We start from the raw sequence: 18424 nt of genomic DNA on the forward strand, positions 1-18424 counted from the left end.
CGTGGAAATACTAGCACAGTCTCGAGCATCGACGGGAATCCGACTTATGCGCCGCCGTTCGTGCGAAGCCTTTAACTAACCTCAGGACCGTATCCCATTGCGTTTAAACCCCTTTCATTTCTCCAATTTCTATCCCTCCTCTCCCTCGGTCGCCGCCAAAAAAAATCTCTTTGTATTCGCAGTCCTTTCAGCTTGCAAGGCGATTAACCCTTCTTTCGAGCTAGTCTCGTAGACGGTTGCCTGGGGTCGTTATTTCCTTCAACTACCATGTCAATTGGAAAGTGCAACTTAAAAACTTGATAAATAAATTTTCAAATATTCGTATTATAACATATTGAAGCATGCTCAATTTGAAATCTTAGGGAGGTGTAGTATGGCTCCCATAATTCAAAGGACCAAAGGCACCAAATGTTCAAACTCGAAGAAGCCTTTCAATTAAACTTGAAATAGTGTCCTCGAGCAGGAGAAATGTTCCTGTTGTTAAGGTTATTAGAAGTATGATTAGAAATAGTCATTTGGTTAAGTTTTGATAAGATGCTTTCAAAGTGCCATAAACCAAATGGACCCTCCTTCCATTTTGGTGGGAGAAACGAAAATTTGTTGAACCATGGGTACATACATCTATGTACTGCTAGATGTGTTCTTTTTTAATGGTTCTAAATCTTCAAGGTTCCCTTTTTTCTCTGTTTGTCGCAATAGAAAAGATCGTACGATTAAATTTTATGACCATTTTTGTTTATGTTCAGTTGTTATGTCCATTTAAATGGGAATTAATGCTGATATGTAAAAAGTTTTTAGATTTATGATTTTTGAAAAAGCTTATACATTTTTAAAATGTTTTTATCAATCGCATTATCATGTTTATTCAGATAAAGTTCCGGTTATGATAAACGAGTATCTTTGAATTATGCAGCTTCAAGAGGTTGTTTTCACGCGTTTTATGTGTCCAGCAAAGATCATAAACTTTGTCAATATTTACGGACGGGACGTGAACATTATGCATAATGTTGAATGATCTGTGATCTATAGTATGAATAATAAGTAATATAGAATTCTACTTTATCCAGGGAGACACTTTACCAAGCGTAGATATTATAGTTTCCTTAATTTGGCTCGAAATTTAAAACAAATCATAAAATAACACGCTACTTTCTATTTTACCTGTTGACAATTTATTTATTTAAATTTGTGAACACAACATTTTTTTCTCTAGACACAATATCTTTGGTTTTTAATTTAGGAAAACGTTTTTATTATAACTTCATAATCTCTACATTTTTCAACTCGCGTACATACATAAAATTATTAACATTGCACAGGCCGTGGAAACGCATGTAACATAATAAATATTCATCAAGTGAAATCACCACTGTTCAGTCTAGTCAAACTTCTTCTTAGCGACAACTTGTTTAAACAACGTCCTCCAACACAATTTTTTCAATCCGTACACCAGTAGTATCAACGTTATCACGTAAAATATTATTACATCAACGGAGTAATAATGAACGACACTCATGTACCTGGAACAGTTGAAGATTTTTCCACTAATTCTATAATTGCTTAAGAGCATTAGAAATTTGAGTACGTACCTCGCAGAGCTTTTCAAATGTTCAGCTCCTTTGTGCTTGGCGACGTGTTCCACCCACCAGGTAGCTAATTTCCTGGGACTAATAGGCAGTTCTCTTAATAAAGAACTTCTTTTCCTCGCTGCTATTCGGTACGAATTATTGTGTACCGCAGCTACTTTAAGGATACCTTCGCGAAGATTTCCAATCGATATTCTGGCTAAATCCATCACCAAGGCGTAGCCTAATTTCTCTGCAATGCGAAAGAGTTGGGGGGTGGTTTATTTATAACATTCTTTCTGTACAAAATTCCCTGGGGTGTTAATATACCCTGGAAGGGTGGGCCACCCAAATTATCGTACGCTCACCAGCTTGAGCCGCGTTTCCATCATGGTCGCAAAACACCGGCAAGACGAGGGTTGGAGCGCCATGATAAGCCGCCTCGTGGAGGGACAAAAGTCCACCGTGAGAGACGAAGGCTCGCAGCTTCGGATGTCCAAGTAGCTCTTGTTGCGGCCACCACGCCGCTGTTCTAATATTTGATGGGAGATCTTTGATGTTCAAACCTTCCCATTTCCACACCACGTTGTAAGGAAGGGTGGCGAAGGCTGCGACGAAAATCTGTCGCAGCGCCTCTGGCATCCCCGAAGCGCGAACCGACGAACCCATGGACACGAAGATGAAACCTGCGATCGCATCTCAAGTGTCAGACAAATTAAATAGAAGAAATTTTCTTAATTTTGTTTACTCACCGCGTTGCAAAAAGGTCTCCAAGTCAGGACTGAGTTGAGTAGCAGGCTTGCAATGGAGGCAGGCAACGTTCACCACGTTCGCCAAGTAGGGAACGGAATCAGCGACGCTGTAATGACTGTTCTGCAAGGTCAGGGGAATCTCTTTGGTCAGGTCTCGTACGTCGGGTAATTGGTCTCCTATAAAAGGAGGTGGATTGTAAGAAACACCGACAGAGTCAATCAACCTGGGTGGCATTATTGAGACGTAAACGAAAATACGTGAAAAATCAACTTACCCAAGTATTTTCTCAAAACCGGTTGAAGGTACCCACTGATCATGATCCAATGCATGATTCTTAACGTAACTAGACAGGCGACGTTCAGGATCCTCTGAAGAAAGTTCATGTCCTGGGTGAGAGATTTACCGAAATACGGGGTGACGGACCAGGGAGAAGGATTACCCTGACGACCAATGGAACCGCTGTACAGAGCTACCTGCAGGAAAATATCGATTTCGTCGATCGTCTAATCAATCTTGAGGGAATAATTGCGTTCGTTAAGCGTCTAACGATGAATTTAATTGTAATGCGATGCTGATGATATAGCGAACGAAGTAATCACCGTGTTCAGCATAATGGTGGGCACATTTTCCCCGTAAAGTATGCCGAGAAGACACTCCGGATAGGCTCCGTCCACGACCGCGATGTCCCAGCTAGCCCGAGGATCGCCTTCAGGCTTTCTTAGAGAGGAGACAGATACTTGGTCGCGAAGAAGCGACTCGCAAGCCTCCCAGGCATATCGCATTGCATCCCACGGTGAGATAGGCATTTCATCTCGAAATCTAGCACCCACCAGATCCCATTCCGACGTGTAATTCCCGACGTAGGCCTGTTGACAACACGAAGCACGTTCTAAATTCTATCGCTAAGGGTTAACACCATCACTAAAATAGGCTCATAATCACCTCGAAAATGGGCGGAACGAATTCCCGTAGTCCATTATTAGCCGCTGGTCCAGTGAACGCGCTCAAAAGTGTCACATTGTGTCCCCTCGACTTCAAACTATTACCCAAAGCGATAAACGGCACCGTGTGCGATTTAGTACCACCCATGGTGGCCAACAACACGTTGTATCCCACGGTGGAATCGCAGAGCCAGCCGACGATCAGTGGAACGAGTAATCGACCGATCAGACCGATCATCTTTTCGTTTTCTCGATCGTCCTCCACCGGATTTCTAGACGGTTTTCGCAACTCCTATCTGACACCAGTGAATCGTGTGCCGATCTTCGAGCAACACTGGTAGCAGTTATCGGACGAGCTATCGGATGTCGAAGGCGGTAACATCGTCGTACCAACTCGCGTTCTCCCTCTTCCTCGATTTCTTCCCGGTATCCGCGATGTCTTTTATCCCTCCAGACAGAGTATGTTCCTTTTTCTTGTTAATTTACCCGACGAGCGTCAGAAGGGACACCCACGATTTCACGAGTACCAATGTATGTGTTCGCGTTCAGGTATTCGTTAAACAGCGTCGGCTTGGAAAATAGGCTGATCCATTATCATTGTAATGATCGGTCGAAAGATGAGCATCGAGTGGGGATTCTAAAGGCCCTTTTGTCTTCTCTTTGTAACCGGCTCCTCGTCCATGGAATTCTAAACTTGCTGTTTTCTCAAACGCCACGTTGTTTTTTTATTTTTGTAACTTTTTATCACTGTCTGAAAGAGTAGAAGGGAAATGATTTGTTTAGTCTTAAATTCTTGAAATTTTTTAAGGCGATTAGCGAACGAGAAAGGGTTCGTTCGAACAAGTGTAATTACATTCCTCGAAACTCTCGTCGTTCAAGAGAATCGCTCTGCTTGATCTTGAGCCTCGAATAAAGAATCTTTCCCTGTCCATTTATGTTCGACAATAGACTTGTGAAACAATCTCCTTAAATCGCCGCGTTTACCGCAACCGAATGGAACGGTGACTGAAAAAAGAACGTCCAAGTGAAATCGACCGATCGAGGTCCATTTTTCGACGAGAGAGAAACAGTCAGAGAAAGGGATAAGGCCAAAGAATTGGGATCAACGGAGGCCGATCTCGAGAGATCGCATTGTCGGGTCGAGTGCGAGCTGCGCACTTGAAACTCGCGTTATTAGTGAAAGTCTCGACTTGAATACCGTCGTAGGTTCGATTCGCCTATTCGTGTCGTGAAATGTGAAGGGATAAAGGTCGTGGTTGATTGTAACATTGATTTGTAACGTTCTAATCGAGTATCTACGCAATTCGAAAACCATCCTTTCTTAAGTTTGTCGAGGAAACTTTCTAATGTTTTTATAGTAGTCGTAATTGAAATCGGGTGGAATTGAATAGGCAGGCTTCGGGTGAATCAGTACCGGTGTAAGGATGGGAATCATTGGAAATCGAACGTCTAATTACACATACGTCCAGCTAATGAGATGGCTCGAGTTAAAAGGACCGAGCTAACAAGATGGATAAGTTCCCTCGAAATTGCTGGGAATATTGAAACTGAATACTAATCGCTGAAAGCGGAAGGTTTGCCGGCGACCAATCGACAGACGCGTTCTGAATAAACGACAGACAAGAATGCTCTTCGGTCAAAAAAAAAAAAAAAGAAAAAAATACCTACGCTAAATACTTTGGAAAGAAAATGCAGATTGCTGAGGAAACTGAAAATAAAAAGCTTCTTTATTGTCAATGAATAACTCGACCAGTTTGTTTCATCAAGATGCTAATTCGTATGTCTTATAAAAAGCGAAGGAGAAACGAGCGCTCGGTCGAAATTTCGTGGTACATCCTTAAAAGGTGGCACACCATCCGGAACACTTTTTCTTTACCTCGACTTTCTTCCTCTTCTGCTTGTTTGTCCGATTCCTTTCTCGTTCACTTCGGCATTTCTGCGAAAGAAGTTTCCCTTTTTATTCCAATGATGTCCTGCTGAACGATCTTTCACTTGAACGATCCTCTTCCTTGAATTCGTCGCACGAGGCTCAAAATTTGTACACTTAATTAATCGTTGCACTGCTCGGAGAACGATTTTTCTCGCGGTTCGATCGAGGAACCGGGATCAAAATATTGATTGATCGATTTTGTACGGACCTTGATGTACGAGGTGTTTCAACGCTCGAAGCTCGGATATCACCGAGCGTGAAAGTTTGACTGGCCAGCGGTAGCTTTAATGATCAGCTGTGCTCAAAAGAGAGAGAGAGAGTTTTGCCTCCCACCAGTTTGATTTCTTACTCGTCCACGGTCTCCTTCGCGAGGATGTTCCGTAACGGGTAACAATGAGACACTTGGTGGTCCCTCCCGAGAAACAGTTAGTTAAAGATACCAAACTTCGTACCGAACTGCTGCTCCTTCGTCGTTAGTTTCTATGATGGATCCAGGGAAAAATTGACATTAGATTCTAATATGATACTAGAGGAAATTTGCTTTGAAATAATGTCTGATACGTGCAACAGGTCATAAATGACCCTCGCTGACGTATACCACCTTTTCATAATATGCACATGATCCATTGTTTTCTTCTTATTATTATACATATAGGAAGCGAAGCGATACAAATTTTTTTTCCTATTCTTCAAATTGAAAAGGTGATCGATGTCTAACTCGTTGAAGGCATTCAAGTGGAAATCAGTGTCAAAGAATATTCTTTTATACTTGAAACATCAATCGTGAAACTCTATTTGTTTCGTAAAATATTTTTCTCTCGATAATCTTCATCCTTGGCGTTGATCTTTAATCCTTGTTATCATCCATGATGATTTACGAATAATTACCGGCTTATCCGCCTGTGCAATTCATTGTATTGTTAATATTCGATGATTGCAGTTAATTTACCGTTCATCGTGCATCCCTCCACATATGTTAATGAGTGCCTCTCATTAATATCAGTTCTGGTTTCCCATTATCATTATGAGTAAAACTGATTGCTTTCCAACAAGAGCATTGTAAATATTTAATATTATTTATCGTTTTAACAATGATTGACCGCGAATCGAGTTTCTTTTGGACGGAATTGAATCAGCAGGCACTTGACGAATCATTGTGAAAGTTGAAAATTTAATTCGTTAATCACGAGACGAAATTGTGTAACTCGTTGAAGAATTTTCATGGATGCTTCCAAACGAATTGAATTTAGTTTCTTTCATGATCAACACCTTTTTATATTGTCAGTGAGATTTCTAATTTGAAACAATCATTAATATCACCTCGATTCTGGTTGGAATAAAAATTCATTAGAAGAATAATTAGGTGTACATTTATCTAACTTTTAAAAGATTATATTAGAAGATTTTAAAGCAAGATTTATATACAAGGTGTACGAAACGTATTGAATTAACGGTCGAACGACATTCGATTTGCATCGATTTGATCTGAATCTATGTATTGAGTAATTGTTGTGCATACGAGAAATCTGGTATATGAGTAATCGAATGTTAATTCATGCATTTATGCCGAACGAATTCGTTGATACGGGATAAATCGACACACCCAAACTACCATACACACTCCACTGTATTCGAGTTTCTCTTTCTCCATTTTAATTCTTTTTTTATGTACTATGAATTGAATCATTTTGCTATGGCGAGTTTAATTCACTATAAAACCGAGGGCATTCGTTGATAATCATAGGAATAAATTAGAACTGGAAAATTTAATAACCTGAAATGAATATTCATCAGAGTACTTTAATTGCAAATAAAATATTAGATTGCCATCTAAGTTTGCAATTCCATTTTATTTCGTAATGCAAATTGTCTATTCAAATTCAAAAATAATTATTTTTAAACAAAGCTAGAATTAATTCTTTTTTTCAATTACCAGTTGAGTCATTTTATAATCTCTCGAAGCGCCCACGTGTGAACGAGAGGTGGTCTTTTGCGAATCTCAATGAAATAAAGAATTAGGACAAATTTCACTGGTTTCAGTACCGTTATTTCTTCGCGAACGATTTGCTATCGGAACAGTTCGTTGCACCTTTCGTCCGATATCGAAACGACCGGGTTATATTTCGATTTCTTTAGACCGTCCCGGTGTTGCAATCTGAAAAATCCTCGTCCACAGAAAAATACCTTTCCCTCTTCTGTTCACACGTACAACGAGGTCCATTAACGGTCACCATAAACTTCAAGAATTCGGACAAGGAAAAATTCTTTACAGGCCTGTTCCCATGTAAATATACCTTTCCCTTATGCTATAATTATTCATTTTCTACCAAGTTTTTTTAACGGTGGATATTTTTGAACCGAATGTATTTTAGTGTGACAGAATATTTAAAAATTTTTAAATTCTATCGCGTATACAAAGTTCCAGAAAACTTTTAACGCTGTAGATATTACAATGATCGTTCAAACTTGTCGCTTAGAATTTACCAAGTCTCATAATTCACTGTCAGCCGGATATCCTTTTATTATACATCGTTGCACTCCTTTCAGCATCTGCTACAATCTACTAAAAAAGAAGTATATGGGTCCATTCAAGATAGTGCTCGGTTTTCTTGAAAAGTGGATTCATCCATCATCATCTTTATTCCTTTAACCGAAAAGTTTTTATAGATTGAAAATCGGTAGAAATTTGCAGACTTTTCATTTCTTTTTTCGTACGTTATAGCATATGACGCACAAGGTGCGTCGTCTTTACAGTGAAATAGATTAACATAGGACGCACTAGGTGCGTCAATATCATAGCATCGGGCCTCAACATACGACGTCGATTTTAAATTGATCAAATTGTATCACGTTCACTACCATTCGCCACATGTAATTCCTGCGTTACACATATGTACCGAATTACATCGATCCCTAATATACATACCTACTTTCACAGGCCGTTAACTCGATAAATCACACCCACTCTGAAATCGCCTGTTATCCGGCGCATTTGTCAAGATACAGAAACGAATACGGTGCGTATTATCGAAATGAAAGTGCAATGAAATATCGTGGCCGGTGCATAAACACCGTAAACGCATACCCGACGTTTCAAAGCCGCGAACTTTTCTCCGGACTTCGTTTGCATTCGAATCCCGTTTGATCGGAACATGCAATCCAGGTGCAATGTTGTCGGACGAGCCCGCAATTCCAGCGAGGATTTCGTAAAATATCGTTCCTCTAGAAGCTGCCCTGTCTCCGCGGAGAATAGTTAATTTTCGCGTTCCAGAAACGTGTTCTAATGTAATTCTAACGCACCATATGCACCTGGAAAGATTCTGTTCATAGCGGGAACTGAGGCTTTAGAAAGAAAGTTAGAAATATTATTAGAAGCATATTCTGGAAACAGGTAAAACAAACAAGGTTTCGCTCATTAATTCTGTAATTACTATTTTCCTGTTTCTGTTTTTCCTAATAATTGCATCAGCATTTATATATCATTCATGGAGAATTACGACCACGAGCTTTGGGTGGAAGAAAAAAGAACAAAGATTCGCTGACCCATTTCACCATCCCCTTTTGCTTTTATTCAAAACCTGTATCGCATGCAATCATCTTGACCGATTTTTCGCATAACAGACACGAATGGTCAATCATGATTACGCAAGACGTGGAATCATTCGCCAAGAAGCGTGTACTGAAAAATTACAAGACGGTTTAATTCGTCGTGCGTCTTTTTTTTATCTCCTCGCTGTTCTTTCGAAATTCGATGATTAAATCTTTTTCTCGTTGAGAGAGTAACGCAGCGGGTTAGAAATTTTGGAATAAAAAAATCAAGATTACCGAGGCAGTTGAAACGTTTCTTCAGCATAGATACGATTTGATTGGTGCGAATTGCGAGGCTGAATTTTCTTCGCGATTTCACTTTCGCTACCGTGGCATAATCGCGCGTGTTACGAATCGTAAAAAATCCTGGGGTCATCCGTGGACTTTAATGACGTCGCGGATAGAGTTGTAAGAACTGTGAAATAGAGGTAACGTTATAGGAATCATTTCTATTCCATCAACGTATGGGATAGAGAAATTTTAATGGGTTATTGGCCGGTTTGTTTTAATTAGTATCCACTTGGTACTCGTTATTTAGTACTTGGTATTTGGTATTTGTCATCAAATATCCAGTGTTCGATCTTTGTGTTAATTAATTCCCGGTATTAAATTTGGAACCCAGCATTCGGTACCAAAAATTGTACTCAATTTTGAAAGTCACTTTATTCCTTTATTCTTTTAGAAGAATTTCAATTACCTACATTCACTTACGTCCGTACGGAATGTTAGCGAGTTCGTCACGGGACGGCGGTATCCGTGAAGAAACAGGCTTGAGAGTTAATTAACACGCAACGAAATCTCTTCAACTCGGCGAGCGTAAAAAACGAAAGAAAACACCGGAAAGGGAGTGGAAAGAAAAGACTCGGCTACGTTATGTTTTCCTTCATCATTTAAATATTCGAAAGTCACGAACAATAGAGGCGCTAAAATCTTTTCATCGAACGTTTAGCACGTCTCGTTCGGTTCGCTGGAATTCGACACCGCTTTTATGTTCTCTTCAACAAATCGTTCGATCATGAAAACGATCGTCTAACAACGAACAGGCGTGAAGAATTAAGGGTTCGAGGAAGAAATCCATTTTGGAAATGCTGTCCGACAGATGTATTAAATTTATTTTAACAAAAGTATTCGCAATTCTCTTCGATGCTCTCCAAATTGAGGATTTTTGTTCCCGATTAATGATGGCTTCCATTTGAAATCTCCTCAGGAATTTTTCATAGTCGCCCCTCAGTTTCTTTGATCTTGTCTGTTCAAATTCGTCAACGCCGTGTTTTGGCTACCCGGTACCGAACTCCTCGCCGGTCGTACGTCGAATATCTTCTTCAACGAGCGAGGGAATTGACTGTTCAGACCGGCGTAGATGATGGGGTTGTAACAGATGGATGATTTGGCTAATAATGCTGGAAGCACTGCTACAGATGCTGATGGTTTTGCCTGCGAAAAGTGAAATTTAATTTTTTAATTTTCTTTCAATTTAACACCTTGATCACTTATCGATGACCCAAGTTACCAATTTAATATTCAAAACATATAGAACGCGTTAATAAGCACGCATGATAATTTCGTGACGTTGGAAAAGAAAATGGAAAACTTAGCCATTTTTCTTTGCTAGTATTAGTTACAGGATGAAGTTTAACCATGATCGTCATGGCGTTGCTTGCGATAATGATACCCTCTGCTAACGGGAAATTAGAAGAATACTTTCACTGCGCATGCATAAGATTAAACTGTTTATAATGCAGAAAGCATTCATGAAAGGGGTTCGCGTACGTTTTGCGTGCAACAATGTTTATACAGGGTGTCCTAGATGAAACTTTATTCCTGAATACTCTAAGTACTCTAAGATATTTAATTAACAGAGTAAATGAATTGTCATTTCAATCATACCAAATTTTCAAAACGTTCAGAGAGTTATACTTTCTTTCTCATTGTTCAATGTAACAAACTGAATTGTTTGGAATCATTTTCACTGATCGAAAGATGAAAGTATTTTCCTTTTTAATAATTTAAATACCATGTTATTGCTGTCATCTCTCATTTGAACGTCACATTTTGCCTCATAACGCGTCAGCGTGATTACGAGGTGGTTGCACGCGACGCGTCGAACCGAAGCGTAACCCGTTCGAACGCGATGTCCTGTGTTCTCGGTTCGTTTCGCCGGGAAATCGCGTTAAAATATGAAACGTAAATCCGTGTACTTACGTCGAAATATTGTGCGGCGAGTGCCAAAGCCGCGTACGGCGACCAAGCGACTAGGAAAGCCGTTATCATTAATGCAACCATTTTCGTAATCTTCGCCTCCCTTCTTCCGCTAGCGCCTGAAATTTTAAAATGAAACGTGCCGTGGAAATTCATGGATTTAGAAAGGAAAAAGAAAATAGAATTTTGATCATTGATTGCAAATCATTTTGACGCCTTTCTTGGAATTTTGAAATAATTGGTAAATAGACTTTGTTAAAAATAAACAAGAAAAATCTATGATATCTAGAGGGATATGAAAATTTTCAAGAAAGAGAAATTATTTTTTCCATTACATTAAAAAAATATATATAAAAATGAACACGTTACCTGATCTTTTCCTCACTTTTCTCAAAGTTAACACAATAGACGCATAGCTGGTCGTGATCACAATTACAGGAATCACAAGGCCGAATATGAAAATGAAACCTATGTAACTATCGCTTTTCGTATCTGGATCATGAATTTCCCAGGAGACGCTGCAGGATACGTTTCCGGCTTCGGGACCGTAGCTTCCCCAGCCGAAAAGGGGTGGTACAGAGAGGCATAGCGCGTAGACCCAAACGAAGAAACCTAATATCATAGCGTGCCTGTTAAAAACAGAGAATTAGGAAGAGAGAGGAAAAATAAAATAGAAAATTGCTCTAAGAAGGATCAATAATATTTACTTTCCTTCGGTCAGAAATGGGTCGCTAAACATTTTAATTGTGAAAAAATTACAGCCACCTGCAGTTGTACTTTATGAAACATTATCATTTGCGGTTAACAGGCAAACTTTACGCGGCTCAGAGCAATTTTATTTGCGGCTGTGGGTAGAATTATCGTGATTTGCGGTTTGAGATTTATTTCTCTGCTTTGTTACAAGGTGGACGCAATATTTATCCTGATATTAAAAAAAAAAAAAGAAACACAAACAGTCGACCAAATTTTCATAGGATTCATAAATAATCTTTTATAATTTTATGGTATGAAAAGGGCGGAAATGGTAAACTTTTGACATTTTGCATCGGGAATTATTATAGGGGATGAAGGATCAAGTGTTACGATTCATTTCTTTCATAATTTTTTCACGCACGTGTGGCTGCTAGCGAAATTTTTTGGAGCGGAACACCTGTTCGTTCCACGATTCAGGTGACCGATCGGTGATCCTCATCTTTTACTTTTTCTTTCTCGAGGGGACAGTTCACATAAAAAGTAAGTTGAACGTTTCTTACCTTATAGACAAGGCATTCACAGGTTTGGCGACCAGCAACCACCTTTCCACAGCCATTACGGTTAAATTTCCGATACTCGCGAATCCCAGGGTGGACATAAACCAGGCGTACCTTTGAATTAATAAAAATATGAAAACTTAGTTTCCTTTCACGAGGCGTGCAGTAAAATTGCGCCATGTATTTTTATAGTTTCTAATTTAAACTTTTCATTTCCTACCTTACGAAATTAACGTAACATTAATTCAAATATTAATTACCGCGTTGAAGCAATCGAAAGTCTGGTGAAATGGTTTTTCATTGATTTAATAACCACGGAAACGAAAAATGGAAAAATACACAGTGGTGATACCCAGTGGAAAGTCTCGCGGGAAATCATGTTGTTCCCGTTTCAAAGCGATACGCCGGAGATTAATTGAAAATTAAAGTTCAATAAGTTGCTATCAAGATATTGGAAACGCTGTTCTTTGATATTTAGTTTAACTTTGAATCTTCACTTCTTCGTCTAGTAAAGTGTGTTTTCTTGTTACTCGGTACTTGAAATTCAGCATATTAATTATTAGTAATTGACCAAACAAAAAAAAAAGAAAAGGAATAAAAAAAGCAGAACAGTGGTGAAAATGGGTTGGTGCAGTGCAAGATAAATTAATTGAACGGGAGAAAATGGCGTGCGATTGAATTTGATTGGAAAAAATAATGAAAAGGGGGACAAAGAGAGGTTCGATAAAAGAGAAAAAATTGAGGGAGATAGAAAGACACTGATTGATAATGAAAAATACAAACAGATTGGTCAGTCTAATTAAAAAGAAATTGGTGAAGCAGAAGGATGACAAATTGGTACAGAGAAAGGTACACTAACTGATCGGCACTAAAAACAGTGTTTGTAAAAAGATCGAGATAAATTAATTCTTGGAAGTAAAGAAAGATCGTGGAATAGTAGAAATTTTATATCAAAAGTAATACTTGTACAGAGTACTTGAAAAAGAAATAATAATCAATGGAATAAATTCTTTGAAGCAACACAGGAAAGTGAACTGTTTTGTATAATATTAGTTTAATAAATAATAAGTTATACCAGAGACACACTTTGTAGCCCCAGTACCACCCTCCAGTGATCGCTGATACCATGGCGACTGGATTTCCAAGAGATGCTACCAAAAAATCTCCTACCTAAAAAGAATTATTATTAAATCATTCTGTTTCCACATTCTAAAAAACTCGGTGGAAAATTCTAATGTAAAAGAAAATATTATTTTTTTACTAAACTTAGAAAGGCTTTAATGAACGATTTTGCAAATTACTCTGGTTCGATATCGCATAGCAAACAGTAATTAAACGCAACGAAAGTGCTTAGTTTGTAATTGCTCTCTCGTTTGTAATTTAACTGAAAGTTAGCGTCCTTTCTTCCGGTACGTTGCTAAGTTTTTTTCGATGCTTTAAGCGATAAATAAATATATGTACCATATTTGTAGGTGTTCCGAGTACAATGCGCGAAATCTGGTGAGCAAATTGCAACGTGGAGAGGACTTGAATTATTAAAATTAAACCAAGATTTGGGTCGGCTCCTTGTTTAACAGGGAACTTAACTTGACCCATTTGAAACGTTGCAATTAAACCTAAATCTAATTATTTCAAGCATCATTTCGTTAAACGAAAATTTAACCCAAAGATCGAGACAAATTACAATTTGTACATAGGACGCATCGGGTGCGTCAGCATTTAATAGCGTAAGACACACAAAGTGTGTCATCATTAAATCTTAAGCGCAATAAAGAATTACATATATTTACATGTAAATAGCACACGGAATGCAACGTAATGGTTTATCACGTGTGAATTATCCAATTACATGCATGAACCTTAACATTTTCTATGGTTATTACAAAATCGAAATTCCACGTATCGCATGTGATTCCCATTCCACGAAGACGATAGATAAAATTAAATTGCAATAGGTTTATTAGACGCTTTCACAATACCTTAGGAAATTCCATGAAACTTCAGCTATAGCTCAGCTACATTATTTTAAATTAATTTCATTTAAAAAATACAACACTTACAATAAGATTAACGAGGATAACGTTCACGGGTGTCCAGAGGACCTGTGCATCCTTGACGATCACCAGTCCCACCAGAAGGTTCATGGTAAAGCCGAAGAAGCCGATGAAACCAAGACCAACCGCGGCACCCACGTACACCACAGGACTGATCTGTTCCTCGATGCTATCTTTCAATACCACGGTACTACGATTTAAAGACATTGTTTTTTTTTTTTTATAAATAGCGCCCTAACAATGTTCAAAATCAAGAAACCACCACGTGGCGAAGCGACACTTTTCTCTCCACGTGGCAAAGATACGAAAAGTTGACCGCGTGCATCAATCAAAACCAGTGGCGAAGTTTCAAAGTCTACCTACCCTTATATAACCCGGCTGACACTACCCTCTCTCTTCTGGCTGTACCTAGTCTCTAGCGTGGCAGGGTACACCAACCCTCTTGGCAAGCGGAAAAACAGCATGCGCGAGATCCTCCTGAACCGTTTAACTCCATGGTAGATGTACGTCATCCTCCCTGATGATCACGAGATGATCTAGTTAGGGACCTGTTCCCTTTTATGATCCTATTTTTTAATGTCGATGAATTAAATTTCTGGGTGATGACCTTTTCTGTGGGGGAAAATTAGGGTAGTGGAACGGGGTAAAATTAGATTGCAATAGAAGAAATGTGGGATTTTTATAATAGATCATATGGTCCATGATTTCTTCTAATAAATTGAATTTCTTTTTACTTTTCTATTCACCATACCTTATCGATTCGATCCGGTCGTTAGTTAGGGAAAAAGAAGAAGTTTTCTAAATCCTATTAATGGTTCAAAGGATCATACTCATTACTCGTGGATTAAAGGATAACTGTGCAACAAAGCAAACACAATTGGTTCTTTTTTTGTAGATCAAAATGTTACGTTACTCAGTGATTGGGATACAAAATTTGCGACATACGTAACGATTTTCTTCGATGGGGGTTCATGAGGGTTCGAAAATAAATAAATGCAATTTTTTAATTTTGTAAACAACAGTCATCTTTTATTCAGCATATTCGTTAATAGAGAAGAGTTTTGTATTAGCAATTTTTATGTACTTAAATTATAATTTACAATATAAAATATCTTTAGAACTATCTCGTATGGATTTACATATCTTCTGTGTCACTGTCTGAATCTTCTGCCATTGCCTGCTTGGCTTTTGCTTCGGCATCGGCCTTTATATCCGCTGGTACACACTCGTGCCTTCCATTTGTATGCTTGCCTACCCAGCTCATTTCAAGTTTAAATTGTTTATCTTTTAATTCGTCGTGAACGAGGTAGATGATACGTGCCGCTTCTTTGACTAAATCATTGCAGGTCATGTCTGATAGCTTCAACTTTTCGATTTCTGTCTTGGCTGATTGTTTTGCTTTGCCTGTAGATCAATATGTTAAAAGATTTATTTAAACATGTTAAAAGTGCTATAAAATTCAATTGTAGAGTCCATACTTACCAACAGCACAACCATAGTATCCATATGATACTGCAGAAGGATCTATCATGTACATGGTAGGCCCATCATGCTCATAAGCACCAATAATCACAGAACAGCCATAAGGCCTTACTGCTGAATATAAAGTGTACGCGTGCATGTACATGGAGACCCTTTCATTCAAATACTTCAAGGGAATACCAACTCCATACTGAGACTTATAACTGGATGCTTCAGTTCTTGCAATCTCTACAATCTGTCTTGCATCAGAAATCAAACCAGAAACAGCCATGCCAACATGCTGATCTATGTTGAATATTCTTTTATTGGTGCCAGGCTCATAGAGCTTTGATGTAACTATCTTTTCAACTGCAAATACAATGCCATCCTTTCCGCGTAATCCTATGACTGTTCTGTAAGTGAAATTGGAGTATGAACAGGAATAAAACTATTAGCAAATAGTTTAAGTAAATCTTAGACATTTGTGAGAGGTTAAATAACAACACTTGAACAATATTTTAAAGGAAAACCTTAAGTAAAATCAATTCAATATTCACCCTCCGTTTTCGACAGCTTTCTGAGCGTATTCAACTTGAAACACCCGTCCGTCCGGTGAAAATTGAGAGGCAGACAAGTCATACTGAAATTCAAAGGAGGTTAGATTCTTACTATTGCTCACAGTTACTTCTGTAACATGTATTTCTCGATAATACTGTAGGTACTTACCCCTGTACCTATGGAACTCATAATTCACTCGTTAAAATATAAATACTGACGTATTTGTTGTAAGAAAAATTGTTTATATGCGTCAACGGCGTGAATAGGCGAAAATCAAAACTTGATCGTCAGCGCCGCTTGTATTCTCAGTTTAGGTTTGGTATTTAACATCGATCTGACCTCTGACGGCGATTCGAGAAGGTTTAGTTAGTTTTTAAACAAGTTTCGACGTGAGTGCGTAGTTTCTTTTTGACGTAATATAACAAGATAATGTTCAAAATAACAGGTATAATATTCAATATCTAAAAACGTTCTATTACAGCTGATAAACTGATTAGTTCTAAAACTAATTTACAATTATATTTTTACAGTAACCTAAGTTTTTCGATGACGCCAACATGGACTTAAATCTTCATCGGATGCTGTTTTTCGACAAAGGAATGGAAGGAGATAAGGTAAGTGGTTTTATGATATAAGAATTTCATTGCATGTTACTTAAATATTATATATATAAACGAATAATAGTACATATTGCGTGGTGTACGTGTAGTATGTATGTACAAAGTGTGTGTTTAAACTGAATGCATCTGAAGTACACAAGTAACAATAATTCGTGATTTATAATATATTTCTTACGATGATGTTCGTTCTTCTCTTAAAAAGTTCTTGATATTTTCCTTTTTGCAAGTGTACTCGGGTGGGCAGATATTTTTATTGCCATACTCGATGGCCTTCCGGAAGTCCGCCATTGTCTGTTCGTACTTCCCTTCGATGGGCGGTCCTCTGTTGAAACATTACATTTAATAATTAGAAAATTATCACCTTTATTATTTTTGTATTAATATCGATATTTACTGAGGCAACAATTTCATCGTTTCGAGAATCATTTCTGCAGCTTCCAAATATTCTTTAGCAACGCGTGGTTCTTCGCAAGCTGCTCGGTACAAACACTTGTCCCCAATAAAATATCCTAAAGCTAGAGCGACCTCTCCTTCAGATACCACGTTTTCTGCAAAATTTTTTCATTACTATCTAATCCCACTCATCAGAGTAAAAATTTAGTCTGCAAGGATAATTAGTAGAAAACCTTGTTCTAATTCTCGTCCTTTGTAACCATGGTGTCCCAAGTATCCTGCACTAAACACCACTGCTTTTAGTACTAATAAGAGCAATAAATTCGACAAGTTGAGATTCAACACCTGTAAAATAAAAAAATATACAGGCTGTCTTTAATTTTCTTCTATAATATTAATAATTATAATTTACTTACCTGACTACTGGTCGATGATCTTTGAACCAGTTCTTTTGCAATCTCCATCAACATAGAACCACCATGTTTCTTGTTCGTTTCTTTATTAAACTCACGATTGTCATTCGCGTTTCTTGCCTGAACCCCGTAACTCACTAATACCACGACGATCAACAATTTCATCCTCAACATTTTTTCCCAATTATATTAAAAACGTTCTTACTCGAAGAATAGTTTAAACAAATAAACGAGCGGAGAAGTAGTGTGTTTTCTCAATGAAAGAAGGTAGAGTAAGGCCGTAGCCGATGAGAGACGGTGATTTTTATAAGGCTACGTTTTACCTTGCCAGCAAACCGTAAAGCCTGCTACTTTTTACCCGTGTGCATCAAACCGAGGATGGTCAGTGTCTCCTTTCTTTTCTCGTATTGTAACGTCGCACGATTGTTAATAACATTTATTAACCGGTCCCCGATGCTTCGTCGCACTTTCTTTCCTCGTTGACGGAAATAAGCGGTGAAAGCACGTGAACTTTTACTTGATCCGAGAATCAGAAATGTTAAAAACCTTAATGATAATAAATTTTGGTTAAAAATATCTGGTAATTAGATTTTAATTAGAGTTTCAATTCGACATTTTGTAGTAATTGATGCTTGCAATCTTAATAGCAAATTTTGATAATGTTTTAGTTCCTTTTTTAAAATACTACTTTAATCTATC

At 38.1% G+C, this 18424-nt stretch overlaps 4 protein-coding genes across 4 annotated transcripts; all 4 read right to left on the reverse strand.

Moving 5' to 3' along the window:
- Positions 1 to 1260: 1260 nt before the first annotated feature.
- On the reverse strand, positions 1261 to 5605 carry Ugt50B3 (UDP-glycosyltransferase family 50 member B3). Its single transcript, XM_034328089.2, has 8 exons — positions 5136 to 5605; positions 3261 to 4010; positions 2918 to 3184; positions 2593 to 2791; positions 2318 to 2494; positions 1934 to 2251; positions 1590 to 1818; positions 1261 to 1520 (listed from the first exon to the last, which is right to left on the reverse strand). Exons 2-8 carry the CDS (start codon positions 3495 to 3497, stop codon positions 1379 to 1381), a joined length of 1569 nt encoding a protein of 522 aa, XP_034183980.1. The 5' UTR covers positions 3498 to 4010; positions 5136 to 5605; the 3' UTR covers positions 1261 to 1378.
- A 4350-nt stretch (positions 5606 to 9955) lies between these two features.
- On the reverse strand, positions 9956 to 14487 carry LOC117606076 (green-sensitive opsin). Its single transcript, XM_034328090.2, has 6 exons — positions 14287 to 14487; positions 13302 to 13396; positions 12230 to 12340; positions 11346 to 11605; positions 10980 to 11095; positions 9956 to 10211 (listed from the first exon to the last, which is right to left on the reverse strand). The coding sequence occupies exons 1-6, from the start codon at positions 14485 to 14487 to the stop codon at positions 10005 to 10007; spliced, it is 990 nt and encodes a 329-aa protein (XP_034183981.1). The 3' UTR covers positions 9956 to 10004.
- An 801-nt stretch (positions 14488 to 15288) lies between these two features.
- On the reverse strand, positions 15289 to 16614 carry Prosalpha7 (proteasome alpha7 subunit). Its single transcript, XM_034328091.2, has 4 exons — positions 16468 to 16614; positions 16299 to 16381; positions 15763 to 16154; positions 15289 to 15684 (listed from the first exon to the last, which is right to left on the reverse strand). The coding sequence occupies exons 1-4, from the start codon at positions 16486 to 16488 to the stop codon at positions 15416 to 15418; spliced, it is 765 nt and encodes a 254-aa protein (XP_034183982.1). The 5' UTR covers positions 16489 to 16614; the 3' UTR covers positions 15289 to 15415.
- A 287-nt stretch (positions 16615 to 16901) lies between these two features.
- LOC117606079 (uncharacterized) lies at positions 16902 to 18180 on the reverse strand. Its single transcript, XM_034328093.2, has 4 exons — positions 17729 to 18180; positions 17546 to 17657; positions 17314 to 17467; positions 16902 to 17241 (listed from the first exon to the last, which is right to left on the reverse strand). The coding sequence occupies exons 1-4, from the start codon at positions 17897 to 17899 to the stop codon at positions 17091 to 17093; spliced, it is 588 nt and encodes a 195-aa protein (XP_034183984.2). The 5' UTR covers positions 17900 to 18180; the 3' UTR covers positions 16902 to 17090.
- Between the last annotated feature and the right edge of the window lie 244 nt (positions 18181 to 18424).

Source organism: Osmia lignaria, chromosome 1, assembly GCF_051020975.1.
Source record: "Osmia lignaria lignaria isolate PbOS001 chromosome 1, iyOsmLign1, whole genome shotgun sequence".
NCBI lineage: Eukaryota > Metazoa > Arthropoda > Insecta > Hymenoptera > Megachilidae > Osmia > Osmia lignaria.